Source organism: Phocoena phocoena, chromosome 17 (genome assembly GCF_963924675.1).
Source record: "Phocoena phocoena chromosome 17, mPhoPho1.1, whole genome shotgun sequence".
Taxonomy (NCBI): Eukaryota; Metazoa; Chordata; class Mammalia; order Artiodactyla; family Phocoenidae; genus Phocoena; species Phocoena phocoena.
This window is the reverse complement of record NC_089235.1, coordinates 62,345,567-62,363,700: the sequence shown is the minus strand read 5'-3', so window position 1 is coordinate 62,363,700 and position 18,134 is coordinate 62,345,567. Positions and strand designations below refer to the sequence as shown.

The 18,134-nt window shown below is 36.4% G+C and overlaps 1 protein-coding gene across 6 annotated transcripts in view; it reads right to left on the bottom strand.

Annotated features, from left to right (window-relative positions):
• COL14A1 (collagen type XIV alpha 1 chain) overlaps positions 1 to 18,134 on the bottom strand; it is a 229,033-nt gene that overhangs the window by 173,942 nt on the left and 36,957 nt on the right. For 4 of the 6 annotated variants that reach the window (XM_065895394.1, XM_065895395.1, XM_065895393.1 and 1 more), the window contains exons 5-8: positions 10,240 to 10,392; positions 9,200 to 9,319; positions 7,495 to 7,659; positions 4,677 to 4,838 (exon numbers count right to left, since the gene is read on the bottom strand). In XM_065895394.1, coding sequence (XP_065751466.1) covers positions 4,677 to 4,838; positions 7,495 to 7,659; positions 9,200 to 9,319; positions 10,240 to 10,392 — 600 coding nt within the window. Of the gene's footprint in view, positions 1 to 4,676; positions 4,839 to 7,494; positions 7,660 to 9,199; positions 9,320 to 10,239; positions 10,396 to 18,134 lie in introns of all 6 variants that reach the window. The other 2 variants (XM_065895397.1, XM_065895398.1) reach the window with 1 other exon arrangement.

Here is an 18,134-nt window from a genome sequence, read left to right as displayed (position 1 = left end):
GATATCAATTACAGGGAAAAATCTGTAAAAAACAGAAACACTGGAGACTAAACAATACACTACTGAATAACCAAGAGACCACTGAAGAAATCAAAGAATAAATCAAAAAATACCTAGAGACAAATGATAATGAAAACATGACTACCCAAAACCTATGGCATGCAGCAAAAGCAGTTCTAAGAGGGAAGTTTATAGCAATACAATCCTACCTCAAGTAACAAGAAACATCTCAAATAAACAACCTAACCTTATACCTAAAGGAATTATAGAAAGAAGAACAAAAACCCTCAAAATGAGAAGAAGGAAAGAAATCATAAAGATCAGATCAGAAATAAATGAAAAAGAAATGAAGGAAATGAGAGCAAAGATCAATAAAACTAAAAGCTGGCTCTTTGAGAAGATAAACAAAATTGATAAACCGTAGCCAGATTCATCAAGAAAAAAGGGAGAAGACTCAAACCAATAGAATTAGAAATGAAAAAGGAGAAGTAACAAGTAACACTGCAGAAATACAAAGGACCATGAGAGATTACTACAAGCAACTATATGTCAATAATATGGACAACCTGGAAGAAACGGACAAATTCATAGAAAAGCACAACTTTCCGAGACTGAAAAAGGAAGAAATAGCAAATGTAAACAGACCAATCACAAGCACTGTAATTGAGACTGTGATTAAAAATCTTCCAACAAACAAAAGCCCAGGACCAGATTGCTTCACAGGCAAATTCTATCAAACATTTAGAGAAGAGCTAACACCTATCCTTCTCAAACTTCCAAAATATAGCAGAGGGAGGAACACTCCCAAACTCATTCTACAAGGCCACCATCACCCTGATACCAAAAGCAGACAAAGATGCAACAAAAAAATAGAAAACTACAGGCCAATATCACTGATGAACATGGATGCAAATATCCTCAAGTAGCAAGCAGAACCCAACAGCACATTAAAAGGATCACACACCATGATTAAGTGGGGTGTACCCCAGGAATGCAAGGATTCTTCAAAATAAGCAAATCAATCAATGTGATACACCATATTAACAAATTGAAAGATAAAAACCATATGATCATATCACTAGATGCAGAAAAAGCTTTAGACAAAATTCAACACCCATTTATGATAAAAACCCTCTAGAAAGTAGGCAGAGAGGGAACTTACCTCAACATAATAAAGGCCATATATGACAAACCCACAGCCAACATCGTTCTCAGTGGTGAAAAACTGAAACCATTTCCACTAAGATCAGGAAGAAGACAAGGTTGCCCACTCTCACCAATATTATTCAACATAGTTTTGGAAGTTTTAGCCACAGCACTCAGAGAAGAAAAAGAAATAAAAGGAATCCAAATTGGAAAAGAAGAAGTAAAACTGTCACTGTTTGCAGATGACATGACACTATATATAGAGAATCCTAAAGATGCATCAGAAAACTACTAGAGCTAATCAATGAATATGGTAAAGTAGCAGGATACAAAAGTAATACACAGGAATCTCTTGCATTCCTGTACACTAATGATGAAAAATCTGAAAGAGAAATTAAGGAAACACTCCCATTTACCACTGCAACAAAAAGAATAAAGTACCTAGGAATAAACCAACCTAAGGAGACAAAGACCTGTATGCAGAAAACTATAACACACTGATTAAAGAAATTAAAGATGACACAAACAGATGGACAGATATACCATGTTCTTGGATTGGAAGAGTCAACATTGTGAAAATGACTATACTACCGAAAGCAATCTACAGATTCCATGCAATCCCTATCAAACTACCAATGGCATATTTCACAGAACTAGAACAAAAAATTTCACAATTTCTATGGAAGCACAAAAGACCCCAAATAGCCAAAGCAATCTTGAGAAATAGAAACGGAGCTGTAGGAATCAGGTTCCCTAACTTCAGACTATACTACAAAGCTACATTAATCAAGACAGTATGGTACTGGCACAAAAACAGAAATATAAATCAGTGGAACAGGATAGAAAGCCCAGAGATAAACAGATGTGCATGTGGTCACCTTATCTTTGATAAAGGAGGCTAGAATATACAATGGAGAAAATACAGCCTCTTCAATAAGTGATGCTGGGAAAACTGGACAGCTAAATTAATTTCTAAACAGTGAAATTAGAACACTCCCTAACACCATACACAGAAATAAACTCAAAATGGATTAAAGACCTAAATGTAAGCCCAGACACTATAAACCTCTTAGAGGAAAACATAGGCAGAACACTCTATGACATAAATCACAGCAAGATCCTTTTTGACCCACCTCCTAGAGTAAGGAAAATAAAAACAAAGATATACAAATGGGACCTGATGAAACTTGAAAGCTTTTGCACAGCAAAGAAAACCATAAACAGGACGAAAAGACAACCTTCAGAATGGGAGAAAATATTTGCAAACGAAGCAAGTGACAAAGGATTAATCTCCAAAATATACAAGCAGCTCATGCAGCTCAATATCAAAAAAAACCAAACAACCCAATCCAAAAATGGGCAGAAGACCTAAATAGACATTTCTCCAAAGAAGATATACAGACTGCCAAGAAATACATTAAAGGATGCTCAACATCACTAATCATTAGAGAAATGCAAATCAAAACCACAAGTGGTATCACCTCACACCAGTCAGAATGGCCATTTTTTAAAAATCTACCAACAAAAATGCAGAAGAGGGTGTGGAGAAAAGGGAACCCTCTTGCACTGTTGGTGGAAATGTGAATTGATACAGTCACTATGAAGAATAGTATGGAGGTTCCTTAAAAATCTAAAAACAGAACTACCATATGACCCCGTAATCCCAGTACTGGGCATATACCCTGAGAAAACCATAATTCAAAAAGAGTCATGTACCACCTTGTTCATTGAAGCACTATTTACAATAGCCAGGACATGGAAGCAACCTAAGTGTCCATCCAGAGATAAATGGATAAAGAAGATGTGGCACATATAGACAATGGAGTATTATTACTCAGCGTTAAAAAGAAGTGAAATTGTGTTATTTGTAGTGAGGTGGTTGGACCTAGAGTCTGTCATACAGAGTGAAGTAATTCAGAAAGAGAAAAACAAATACCGTATGCTAACACATATATATGGAATCTAAAAAAAAACCAAAAAGGTTCTGAAGAAACTAGGGGTAGGACAGGAATAAAGATGCTGAAGTAGAGAATGGACTTGAGGACATGGGGAGGTGGAGAGGTAAGCTGGAACGAAGTGAGAGAGTGACATGGACATATATACACTACCAAATGTAAAATAGATAGCTAGTGGGAAGCAGCTGCATAGCACAGGGAGATCAGCTTAGTGCTTTGTGACCACCTAGAGGGGTGGGATAGGATGGGAGGGAGGGAGACGCAAGAGGGAGGAGATATGGGGATATATGTATATGTATAGCTGATTCACTTTGTTATAAAGCAGAAACTAACACACCATGGTAAAGCAATTATACTCCAATAAAGATGTTAAAATAAATAAACGAATAAAATAAAAATTAAAAAAAATAGAAAACAGGCAAAAGATATGAACAGATGTTTCATCAAAGAGGATATACAAATGCAAATAAGCATGTGAAAAGGTGTTCAACTTCATTAGCTATCAGGAAAATGAAAATTAATACCACAATGAGATAGCACTCCACACCTATCAGAATGACCGAAATAAAATATAGTAACAACAAATGTTAGTGACAATGCATAGAAACTGGATCACTTATACATTGCTGGTGGGAATGTAGAATGCAACAGCCATCCTGGAAAATTGTTTGGCAGCCTCTTAATTAAAACTAAGCTACTTATGCGATTACAACATGATGAAGCAGTTGCACTTCTGGGCATTATTCCAGAGAAATGAAAACTTATGTTCACAGAAGAACCTATACATGAATGTTCATAGCAGCCTTTTTGGTAACAGCCAAAAAGTGGAAAGAACGCAGATGTTTATCAATGTGTGAATTGTTAAACAAAGTGTGGTACATCCATACTGTGGAATACAATGCAGCAAGAAAAAGGAAAGAGCTACTGATACATGCAACTACTTTGATGAATCTCCAGGGAATAACCCTGAGTGAAAAAAGCCAGTCCTCATAGACATACTTTATAATTCCATTTATATAACATTTCCAAAATGAAAAGTATTTTGAGATGGAGAACAGATTAGTGGTTGCCAGGGGTTAGGAAGACGTTGGAGGAGGGAAGGAATGTGGCTATAGAAGGATAACAGAAGTGGTCCTCGTGGTGACGTGAATGTTCTGTATCTTGTCTGTATGAACGTCACTTTCCTGACTCTGATATCGTACTGTAGTTTTGTAATACGTTACCATTGAAGGAAACAGGTAAAATATACATGATCTCTTTCTACATTATTTCTTACAAATTCATGTGAATGCTCAATGATCTCAAAATCCAACATTTAATTAAAAAGCAAACATGATGGTCTAAATGCAACACCATGGAGATATTATCTAGTAATTTAAAGTATCCCTCCCACAAGCCCATGGAACCTACCAATATACTCCCTTTTCTACTCTGATGATCCCTGTCTTGAGAGCACAAAGGACTGTTTACTAAGTCGATGTGAAAAATCATAAGAATTTTCATAATCCATGATAGATTTTTGCCCAGAGTAATACCCCTATGAGCAGAGTAACCATGCTCTGTCATTCATTGTACCTTTGATCTCCCTGTCCTGTTCTTCCACCCTGGAGCAGACAGTCCTCGTCAGACTCTCCACAACTGTATGCATCAGGTCAAATTCGGCGACATTGTACACATGAGTGTTGTCTGGTTCAGAGGCGATCTCCTGCAATTCATTCTCATCTGCGTTTTTCACCCCTGGCATTGAGGACAACAGGGAGGGTCATGACGGTCATGCCCCATTTGAAAAAGCAACTGCAGTGACCCCGACCTGCACCCATCAGTCTCCACCGCAACCAAAGCACCTGTACTTTAAAGAGGCACATCTCATGTCAGATTGTTTTTTAAATTCACTTTCAAAGTCATTTTTATTTTATTTTTGAATTTTTATGATTTTTTGGCCTCACCGCTCGGCATGTGGGATCTTAGTTCCCCAACCAAGGATTGAACCTGTACTCCCTGCAGTGGAAGGGCTTGTCCTAACCACTGGACCACCGGGGAATTCCCTCAAAATCATTTTTAAATGATTAAGTCTTAACTTTGTTCAGTACATCTTAAAGGAAGATGTATTGATGAAACTAACTTCTGTCTTTCATAAATATTGCAGAAGCAATAGCAATTAAACCAGTACTCTACACTATCCGAACTTCAGGTTTAAATTTTTATAAAATTAGTTTACTTAAATTGAGACAGAAAATCCTTGGCCCTCTTGGAATTTTCTAGTCTATCTTAGCCATGGATACTAACAATTAGAGTATGCTTACTATGCCCCAAGCACTTCAATGTTTTCTATATATTAACACATTTAATCTTCACAACCAATCCTATGAGTTTGGCATTACTGTTTCTCCCATTTTACAGATGACTAAGCTGTGGCACAGAGAGGTTGATTCATTTGCTCAAGGAAGCACAACCAGTAAGCATACAGCTGGGGTTTCACCCAGGCAGTCTAGATCCAAAGTCATATGCTCTTAACTACTATCTCAAGCTGCCTCTCAGAAGATTACACATTAAAATGAGTAAATATTTACCAGTGAAATTAGAAATAGAAAAAGGGAGGCACAGGATTCGGTTTCATGGGTATAAAGGTAGATTTCTCTTCCCCAGGCTTCAGTAAACAAGGAGCATTTCTTTAAAAATCCCAGTCATTGCAATTATCTAAGGATGTTAAAAAGGGGTACTATGGAAGCAAGGAAGAGAGATTACCTGGGGCAACATTAATTACTTCTTAGGTGCCAGCTGTGCCATTTAATTTATCTGCCAACCTCAACAGATTGAGTAACAAAGCATCGGTTATTTCTGAACTATTTGCTTTAGGGGGTTATAAGATGATAAATACTACTGATTTTCAGGTAATTCCCAGAGAAAAAGTCCAAATCACATCTGAATGAGTTCACTTAAACTCATCCATTCATCGTTAATGAGACCACAGAACGGAGAGTAAACACATAAATTAATCCCTTATTAGCGTAAGTCTTCTGCAGGGATTTTCTTTGTTGAACAAAAGGATAGCAAAATAAGAAATAAAAATTAAATCAATCTCTCTAATGTTCCTTGTCTGACGGACCTCTACAATAACTTTTAAAATGCATAGCTGGATCTGTGTCCACAATAGCAAAATAACAGTGCATGCTGAAGCAATGAGCTTAATGTCAATAATACTTTTCATGGCATTTAGTTAAAACCAACAAGTTTGGATCAGTTAAGAATATTCTAGAGAAGATAAACCCCAAATCTCTCTCACCTTTCCAAACAAAACAGTCTGTTGTAAAGAGCACGGAAAAGTGAGGAAATGGTAATCATGACTTGGATGGAATTTGTTTTGTAAGGATTTTGCCTTGTTCATATTTATGCTCCAGCACCCACCAAAATGTCTGCCACCCAGCAAAGAAGCAAATACTTCTCGAATGAAACATTCTATAAACCACATTTTGAGTAACAAATCTAGCAATCAGTCAGAGGAATTGTCTCTATTTTTTTTTTTTTTTTTTTTTTTTGGTCAGTCTCTACTAAATAGAAGGCCTTCCTATCGCCAAAGAAAATGTAAATAATTTAATCAAGAGCAAAACTGCATCAACTAAATATTTTGCAGTTATTCTGAGTGTGTGTCATACATATTCTTCCCACAAACCGATACCTTATAAAGGGTTATTTTCAAATAAATAATACTGCATATCTATAATTCTTTGCTTTCTTAACTACAAGACCTTAATTTCTTGAAAATGATAAATTGGTTTCTCTCTACACTATCAGAGAAGAGATAGCTATAAAGTGATAGTAAAGAGTAAAGTCTTAACTAATTAAATGGTAACAAATATGTACCTAACCTTTGCACTTTATGGTTTTCACAACATTTTGTGTGTGGTGTCTCACCTAGAGATCCTCACACCATAAGATCCATCAGTTCCATCACTTCCATTTTTAATGTAAGGAAGTTGGGCTCAGATCAAATGACTGGCTATGACTAGAGCTAAGGGGGAAAAAGGCCAGGGGGAGGAGGAGGGATAAATTGGGAGATTGGGATTGACATATACACACTACTATCTATAATATAGGTAATTAATAAGGACCTACTGTGTAGCACAGGGAACTCTACTCAATACTCTGTAATGACCTATATGGGAAAAGAATCTAAAAAAGAGTGGATATATGTACATGTATAACTGATTCACTTTGCTGTACAGCAGGAACTAACACAACATTGTAAATCAACTATACTTCAATAAAAAAAAAAAAAGATTTGGAAGTGTTCAGGTCTCCTGGCTTTCAGTGGAGCGTATTTTGCATCATATATAGTTTTAAGTGGTTGTGTGTGTGTGCCCATTGTTGAAACAGGACCATAATTAACAAATACCTATGGCAAACAGTTCTACACCAGATTCACGAAGGTTTCTGGATGGTGGAATGATATCATCTTGGGATTTTCCATCTGTGATTAAAATGCCAATTTTGGACACTCCAGTCCTCGCTCCCGCTTCTGGTTTAAAGCTGTTTTCAAAGACGTAGTTCAAAGCAAGACCTAGGAGAAAACAAGAAAAAACAAATACAAACCAACCATCTCTAATAAAAAGCCTTCCAATTCTGCAAAATGTAACCACAAGATGAGTAACTTAGAACGTTAAAAGAGTTTTTATTAGATGTGCACTTTCGTCTTCATTTTTACAATAAACTATTCTTTGACAGATCCGATGAAAAACTAAAATCCACCAAAACAGAGGTAATAAAAAATAGCTGAATAGTGCATCATTTCAGAAACTAACATTCATAAAGAACACTGAATTCATATCAAATGTATATTGACAGATCTGTGTACAAGAAAATCTAAACCTTTATAATTAAGGATGAAGCAAGAATACCCATACAGAAGCAAATGTCCCAAATGTCATCACTACATTTTCAATTTTGTTCATGATGATCTAAAAAAACCCACAAATTCTCTTTCTCTGTTTTATAGAGGTAGAAGGGGCAGATCTAAAACGATAGTTGAACTCCTGCATTTTGAGTGTGACACTTTTCACCCAGAAAAAATAAATACCAAATATTGTTACAGGATTTGTGCTTAATAAAGTTTTGTTGTATTAACAAAAAACTTGTTAGATGAAACCTTCAATTGGCAAAGCAATTATCAGGATTTCAGTGGTTTACTTAAAATTCAATGACAGCATCTCTATTATGTAAACTGAGCATCCACATTGTGGGCCCACAGAGGGAAATGGCATGTATTAGGGTTGAAACCTGTGATAACTCTTTGTGGTGGGGTCGTGGATAATTGTAATCTAAATATTTTTACATTACAGTCGTTCCTTGGTATCCACAGGGCGATTAGTTCTAGGACGCCCTGTGATACTCAAATCCATGGATACTCATGTCCCTCATATAAAATGGAGTAGTATTTGCAATACAACCAACGTGCATCCTCCCAGATACTTTAAGTCATCCCTAGATTACTTATAATACCTAATACAATGTAAATTGCCTGTAAATAGTTACCAGCATGTGACAAATTTAAGTTTTGCTTTTGGGAAATTTCTGGAATTTTTTTCCAAATATTTCTGATCCCTGGTTGGTCGAATCTGCAGATGCTAAGGGCCGATTGTACTAATTTATCAAAAATATTGGTGAGCCAAAGCTCCATAAATATTTCCGTGATAACTACTGATTGCAGAATAAGGGTAAAGAAAATATCTTCCTTGAAAATTGGTAGAAATTTGTTTTTATTTAATTGACAGCATGACTGGAGGAAGAACAGGTGAAGAGGAAGAAAAATGAACTGACAAAGGTTAAGACAGCTACTAAAGCCTGTCAGTGTCAGGGACTGCTCGGTTCTCTTCTAGTTCAACCAAGCCCTTCCTGGGACATTATATTCATATAGCAAAAGGGATGAGATGTCTAGGTTTTAACTCTTAATGCTAGGTTGGAGAAAAGAGCCATCTGAGAACTTTATATGCTAGTTTGGTTAAAAAATACTATGCTAAGACATGCAAAGTGGCAAAACGAAGTAATAAAACTATTCTTCAGCAAGATATGTTGCTAAAAATGTGGACTAGACAAAAACATACCTGTTAGTGTATTTCCTCCCTTGTATGGTAGATTTCGGACAGCTTCGATCACCTCATCTTTTGTGTTAAAAGCATTCAAGTGCCATTCTATTCTGGGGTCGCCACTATACTGTGCAAGACCTGGAAAAGAAAGATGAGAAAGCCCACCCAGAAATGATGGGTTACTCAAAGATCTAGTGGACCATTCAAGAAACTGGAATGACGAAGGGCCTAATCTTTGCAACATTTTTTTCTCTGCCTCACTATGTACTTTCAAAATGAGTTCTTGACGTCAATTTAAGGAATTTTCAACATAGCTGGGAGCTGAAGGAATGTATATATTTTCTAGCCATCTAGAAGTGAGCACCCAATCAGGTACTTAGCGTTTTTTTTTAAAGTCTGATCATGTTTGTAGATAAAAGGTCTAGATTTATTTAATTTTTTTTATTGAGGTAACATTGGTATATAACATTATACCAGCTTCATGTGGACAACATTATATTTTGACTTCTGTATACATTATAGTGTTTGTTTTTGGTTTTTTCCCCAAAGGAATGAGTTTTCTTTATGGCTATTTAGAAGGGAAACTAGGAGACTTTATATAATAAAATGGATAGGTTGCTCAATGATTTACACCTTTTATTTTGCTTTTTATCTCAGCTAGAATTAACTTGGCAAAGAGTATCTTGTACTATAAAACATTTCCCAATTGTTAAACATTTCACTGGATTCAGCTGTGTTTTTTTAAATAAAAAGAAAACTTTTACCTGATAAATGCTTAAACAAATGACAACTTTAAAATTATTATTATTATTAGGCAGAGAAGATTTTGGCTTTCCAGAAAATTGAAATGTGTTCAATAATTAATTGAGTGACACTGTCATTAGCAAAAATTAGTAGAAATAAATATTTATTGCTGCAAACTTGCCCTTTTGGGAATATCACTATTGTTAAACCTGTAATTCTGAAAATCATTTGGTAAAGAATCTTTGAAATTTCTTAAGAAGCTTCCTGGTGGTTTTACACTGGCATCAGACTGCTGTTAATGGTAGAAGATGTACCAATTCGTGTCTTCTCGGAGCCCACGTCGAATGCTGTAACCAGGTTTTCCAAAAAAGACCGAACCAGTCTGAAGTTGAATCTTCCAATACTCCATGAGCCATCAACCAGAATTATAATATCAGCAACAGCTGGAGTTTGACAGAAAAATTTCACTTCTGCAAAGTACAGACCAAAAAATTATCTGTGTTACTGTTGGAACTTTTAAAAGAGTGAGTTTATTTTAAGTCTTTCAGATAATTTGGTGCTAAGAATACAATAAAGTTTCCATTAAAGCAACCATATTTTTATAACCATTCTTTTAAATGCATTTTTACCAGGAAAAAAAATGTGGTAACAGCTGGCAGCGGAGTCAATGTTCTGGAAATAGCGAAACACTGGCAGGTTCACACCATCTTGGCAACTCAAGTCTTCTGCATAGTTTAAAAAGTAGTGTCTGTGCAAAAGCATCCAGTTTTGGGTTTTAGTCTGTAGCTTCTTTCCAGGAAAGGTCTTAGCAACACCCGTGTAGGAGAGTCAACAGGGATGGGAAGATAGCCAGGAAGCAGAGAGGCGACTCTCCCATTCTGGTAAGTCTATGCTAGAGGAAGTCAGTCATAAGAGAAGAAAACATGGGCTTCCTGAATTCAGGGAAAAGGCAGGGCCATGCATTTAATCTAAGAAAGAAAGGTACACAGACCTTTGCTAAAATAGGAAGGGTTTGTGGAAGAAGAAAATTGGAAAAGAGCCCAAGAATTTCCCCCAATTCAAATCTTTTTACATATCGTGTCTATGTGACAGTAAGATTTTGTCCCTAAAAGTCATTTAAGTAATTGATTTTTTAAATTAAGTTTCAGAATAAGGATCTAGAAAAGGACATCTGGTGACTGGAGTGGCTCTACCTTAAGCTTTGCCCTCAGGGAAAGTCCTAGCCCACAGTGATTGCGGGCAAGATGTGAAGGGCAAACAGCTGTCTTTGCAATAAAGGGGGCAGGTCTGTGCTGGATGAGGTGAAAACCACCACTTACATTCACACAGAGCCAGAATACTAGAATATTCTTAACGGGTTTAAGAATCCTTAAAAATGTCACAGTATTGTCAGCATCTTTACCAGCAGTGCTTTTTACTGCAGTTTGTGCTTCCCAAAGGATGGCTTAACTTTGCTGAATTTTCATATTAGGACTGGAGATCAGGAATATTGTGTGTGTATATGTGTCCATGTCAACTTCTTGAAATGCCCAGCAAATCCCTACTTTGCTTTCTAACATTAAAATGACAATAAAACAGAATTTAAAATATAATTTATGTAGTGAAAAGCAAAATAAAGAAGTGTTCATAAATAAATTGAATATATTTTTTCCTGGGGGGGAAATAGTTGAACTACTATGTTTAATATATATCTCAGTTTAATATATATCTCTGTACCTACTGGCCACATTTAGTTAAAACCATCATGGATCTTGGTTTTTTTCACATTCATGGAATACCTAGATCCTTTTACCAGATGAGGAAAAAGTGTATTTGCCAAGGAAATACTCAGATACTCATTATGTAAGCTAAACAATACAGCTCAATCCAAAGTTTATATATTACATTTTGGGGCACCAAATCTCCCTTCTTTAATGACCAAATACAAAGCCACCACTAACTTAGGAGTCAGCCCTCTGTACCACACTAAAAAGTTCTAAAACAGAACAATGCAAGAAGTCATGGGGTAGAAATTAGTTTGTGCTTTGGAAATAATCAGGGAAAATTAAAGTCTTAAGAAGCTTTAAGAATCTATTTCTCTCAATTTTTATGGGGAAATTTACCTGAAATGAAAAGTAGTTTTCTTTTTCTTCCAAAACTATTGGGGATATTATTTCACTTTTTAATTTAAAATTTTTTAATTGTTTGGATACACTGCAGACAGGGTCTTAGAAAGGGAGCAGTTTCTCTTTGCTTACTTAGAAGAGGGCTATGAAAACTGGTATTTTCCATTATAAATTGTTTACAATAAAAATATTCTGTTAACTTAGCTCATTCAAGTCATTTTGACTTGGAGATAAAAATTCTAGATCTCTCCAAAGTAAGATAGAAAATTAATTGAATAGAAATTAGAATACTGATAAATTTAGTGATATTAAATTTTTTAAAGTTGTTCATCAAAAGACACCTTAAATAAAATAAAAAGATAAGTTATGATTGGAAGAAGACATGTACAATATAAAAAACTGAAAGAGGATCAGCATCAAGAATATATAAATACATAAAAAACCATGAATAGATACTTCAGAGAATAGGAAATATATAATATGGTTAATAAATGAATGAAGAGAATGTTTAACTACATTGGTGATCACAATAATAAAAAAATCAAGACCATGATGAGGTACAATTGTACTCATTCAACTGGAAAAAAATAAATTTAATAGCATTTATGATTACTCTAAAGATAATGAAATATTTAGGTATATACTTAAAACATGTGCAAGATCTGTGTGCTGCAAATTACATTACTGATAGAAGTCAAAGAAGACATAAATCAATGCAGAAGGCTACCATATTCATGGACAGGAGGACTAAACATAGTAGAAATGTCAATTATCCCCAAATTGATCTATAGGTTTAATGCAATTCCTTTCAAAATCCCAGAAAGTTTTTCTTAAGACATAGACAAGCTTATTCTAAAATTTATATGGGAAGGCATAGACCCCAGAATGGTTTTTTAAAAAGTCATGACAAAGAAGAATAACATGGAAGGAATCATTTTACGGGGTATTCACCCTACTTACTGTACATAAGTAATGGGTATTTCAGAGGGTTAGATACACCCATCAATGAAAAAGGATAGAAAAGCCAAAATAGACCCATACAAATATGTTCAACTATATGATTTTATATCTAAATATGATTTTAGACAAATGTTCAAAAGTACTTCAACAGATGGTGCGAGAGCAACTGGATATCCATGAAAGAAAGACGAAAGGAAGGAAGGAAGGAAGGAAAGAAGGAAAGAAAGAAAGAAAGAAAGAAAAGAAAAGAAAAGAAAAGAAACTTGACCTAAACCCTACACTTTATACCAAAATTAATTCAAAGTGGATCATCAACTTAAATGTAAAAAGTAAAATTATAAAACTTTTAGGAAAAAAGTAGAAGAAAATCTTTGGAGTGTAGGTCTAGAAGAAGAGTTCTTGGAGTCGACACCAAAAGTACAAACACATAAAAAGAAAGTTTGATAAACAACTGTACTTCATCAAAATAAAATACTTTTGCTATGTAAAAGCTCATATGAAGAAGATGAAAAAGACAAGCTATAGACTGGGAGAAAGTATTTGCAAACCACACACTCAGCAAAGGATTAGTATCTAGGTTACATAAAGAACTCTCAAAACTCACAAGTAAATAAAACCAAACAATCCAATTAGAAAATGGGTAAAACCTGAACAAATATTTCATCATAGAAGGTATACAGATGGCAAATAAGCACATGAAAAGATATTCAACATCATTAACCCTCAGGAAAATGCAAATTAAAAGCATAATGAGATTTCACTGTACACACCTATCAAAATGGCTAAAATAGAACACAGTGATAACAAATGCTGGCATGTAGGTATAGAAATGGTATCACTCACACTTTGCTCATGGGAATATAAAATGGTGCAACCACTCTGAAAACAGTCTGGCAGTTTCCTTAAAAAGTATACAAAAAATTACCATACAATCCAGCTATTACACTCTTGGACACTTATTCCAGAGAAGTGAAAACTTATATTCAGACAAAAAACTGTACACAAATGTTCCTAACAATTTGATTCCTAATAGCCAAAAACTGAAATTAGTCCAATTAATTATTTTAAATGAAATAAATTCTTTTTGCCGTCAATATCGTATTTAAAGTTAAACCAAAGGAGCAGAGGAAATGAATTCTTGAACTGTATTTTAATTCAGCTCTTGGCTTAACATGAACTTTATGTAAAATGCAATTCTGAAAATACAGGTAGTACTAAAAAAAAGAAAAAAAAACAAGCTAGGCAGCTGACCACAATTGAAGGAAAGCACCCAATACATGGGCTACATCACAAATAAAAACAACACTCTGAATGTCACAGATTGAATCAGAAGGAACAATTCCCATTATGTAGTACACCAACTGTAGGTACAAGATAAGGAGGTCCAAAGAAACTAACCATTTCATATCTGAAAGTTATGTACATCGTTAGATTAAACATTGTGCCCTCTACACTTACCTACTGACTTAGTCCTCATAACAGCTCTATAAAACAGGTATCATAATCAGTCCCATTTGCAGCCAAAAAATATGATACACATGGGCTGTGTGATTTGCCCAGAGTGCCACCCAGTGAAGAGGCAAAGCTTTGATTTGAACGCAGGTAATACATCTCCAAAATCTATGCTCTTAACCACAGGATATACTGACTTCAATAAGGTCCCTACATTACATCAATTTAGAAAGCAGGGGGAAAAGTCTCTAATATGAGGCGGTGTCCCCCCAGCACTTGCCCCTGTTGTGTCCACAGGTAGTGTGTGCCATTTGCAAGCATCACTGTCTAGATAACTTTTTTCCCTCCCAAATGTATGCACTTAGCACTTAAGTAGCCCACATGACAAGTGTCCCTTTTACTATAGTTTTACACCAATTTTAATGTGTTACTGACATCATGAGAAAATTTTATGTTGAAAATACAAGTTAATTCAAGGAATCTGAATCAGGATAAATCAGTCTACACTAAACCTATGTATATTAATTTCATATTAACTAATTTCCTGTATGAAATTTACTTATTAAAAATGTGTTTATTTAATATTTACTATATCCCAAGCACTCTTCTAGGCAACCAAGAATACAACTAAGTTCCTACCTTCCAGAAGCTTAAATTCTTAGTGAGAGGAAACAGACTAACAAAACATAATTTCAGATTTTTAAAAGAGCTTTATAGAAATAAACACAGTGATATAAAGAGTAGTGGTGTGGGGGGCCTTTGGAGGTGCTACTTTAGTTTGAATGGTATGAAATTATCATTTAAAGTCTTCTTTTTACATCACAGTATTCCTTTTGTTCTAATGGCATTCAAATTAAAGATGTAATTATAAATCTAGAAATATTTACAAAGTATTTATGGAGAAGGGTATTCACCAACTTAGTTAATTAAAATAGAAAAGGGAAAATTGACAGAAGTAGCCTTTTTCTGCCAGGTAAACTCCTATTCATCCTTCAAAGCCCAGGTTACACTCCACCAACTCCAAGAAGCTCTTCCAACAGTCCTCAGATGGGACTCATTACCTGTTCCTCTTTACTGTCTCTGCATTTGTACATGGTTTATTGTACTCAGAACACTGGGCTATTATAATTTGTTTCCATTTCCATCTCCCTGACTAGACAGAACTCTTTGAGAAGTGAGGGATATGTGTCTTATGTTTTTGTTTTGTTTTGTTTTGTTTTGTTTTTTGCGGTACGCGGGCCTCTCCCGTTGCGGAGCACAGGCTCCGGACGCGCAGGCTCAGCGGCCATGGCTCACGGGCCCAGCCACTCCGCGCCATGTGGGATTCTCCCGGACCGGGGCACGAACCCGTGTCCCCTGCATTAGCAGGCGGACTCTCAACCACTGAGCCACCAGGGGAGCCCTGTGTCTTATGTTTTTATCCCCTTTGGCTGAGATCTCGGCACATAGCACATCAATAAATATAAAGTACATTGACTTGTTAAAAAAGAATTCCTCTTTTCACATAATTCATACCTACAGCAGGGCACTAGAAAAATGAACCATGCTGGCTCAATTAAATGTGGTCTCTCCTCTTGCCCTGCCACCCTACCACACTGGAAAAGTGGATTCCGGTTATTTAGGGATCAGGGAGATTGTATCAGGTTTGCGTGTCTTCCTTGATATTTTCCCAATGCCAGAGGCAAAGCTAAATGAAAGGGGAGCGCATAATATTTTTACTCACATTATCTTAATATGCACTCAGAAAATCTCGTGATCATTTTCACCACAACTGGTCTGATACATTTAGTGGTTCTGAATTATTTTTCTCAGTGCCACTAGCAAAACATCCAGTTAGGCCACTCATTAACCACGACATTTGAAGGAAAACTGTGGTCACAGAACAATTTCTCACTTAAGTCTCTGGTAAGGTTGAGTTCAAGTTTCCAAACTAAGAGCTTGCTTCCAAGATTGGCTTCAGCCACATCCCTGAAGATTTTTTGTTTTTTAAGAGTTAACATCATTTTACATTTGCAAAGAGCTCAGTGGTTCTAAAAGGATTTTTCAATACATTGGCATATTCTGATTCTTACAACATTCTTGTGGGGAGCCACGACTGTCCTCAATTTTCAGAAAATGAAATTGAGGTTCAGAGAGACAAGTGAACAGTTCAGGCAGAGCCAGGACTGGGCACCAGGTCTTGTAAAGGTTTGGTTGCCTCTTCCATCATACCATGCTACTAGCACCATAGAAGGCATCCTCACCCATAATGCAACATGGGTGGCCACTAGATATCTGTCATATTAATGTTACAAGCTGTCCATCTATCAGAAGGGGAGGGCATCCCTGGTGGCACAGTGGTTAAGAATCCGCCTGCCAATGTAGGGGACATGGGTTTGAGCCCCAGTCTGGGAAGATCCCACATGCTGTGGAGCAACTAAGCCCGTGAGCCACAACTACTGAGCCTGCACTCTAGAGCCTGCGAGCCACAACTACTGAGCCCGTGTGCCACAACTACTGAAGCCCACATGCCTAGAGCCCGTGCTCCACGACATGGAGCCACCACACCGCAAAGGAAGAGTAGCCCCCACTCGTTGAAACTAGAGAAAGCCTGCGCGCAGCAACAAAGACCCAACTCAGCCAAAAATAAATCAATTATTTATTTTTTAAAAAGGAAGGGGAGCAGGGGGGTCATTTCAGTCATGTTCAGAGTCGACATTAATCAGAGGGCACTTAGTGCTCATTTAGCCCAGTCTTGCTGGAGACGTACATTTTAAAGCATCCCTGACAGACAACTATCCTACCTAAAACAGCACTCCCCATCACCCTCTTCCCTTATTCTGTTTTATTTTTCTTTGTAGAGCTTCTTACTTCCTAGAAATATACTATATAGTGTGATGCTTAATTTTATATGTCAACTTGATTGGTCCATGGGGTTCATGGACATTTGATCAAATATTATTCTTTGTTTCGGAGGGTGTTTCTGGATGAGATGAACATATGAATCCACAGACTGAGTAAAGCAGATTGCCTTCTCTAATGTAGTTAGTCCTCGTTCAACTGATTGAAGACCTGAATAGAACAAAAAGGGAACTGCTCCTGCCCGACTGCCTTGATTGGAACATCGGACTCAAAGCTGACACACTGGCTCTTCTTGTGTCTCGAGCCGGCCAGTTCTCAGATGGGAACTTACCCCATCGGCTCTCCTGGGTCTCCAGCTTGCTGACTGCAGGTCTTGGGACTTCTTAGCCCCCATAATCATGTGAGCCAATTCCTTATAATAAATCTTTTTCTATATTTATATATATCCTATTGGTTCTGCTTCTCTGGAGAACCCTAACACATATAGTTATTTATTTATTGACTGCAGCAGATACTTTTCATTGCTTCCTTTTTTTTAATAATAAAAAGATCTCCCATCAGATGCTTTGTATATGTCTTTTCCATTTAAGCCTGATATTAATCCTATAAGACAGGTGTCCTTTTCACTCCATTGAAAAAGAAAGGTTAAGTAACTAGAACCTTTCTTTTTCAATGGAGTGAAAAAGACACCTACCTTATAGGATTAATAACTTGCCCATCATGACACACTAAGCAGGTAGAAAAGCTGGAATTCAAATCCAGGACTGACTCCAAAGCCTGAACCATTTAGCTATTGTGCTATTCAACTCCTATAACAGTAGAGAAGAAAAGTATTTGAAAGGAAGGAAGCG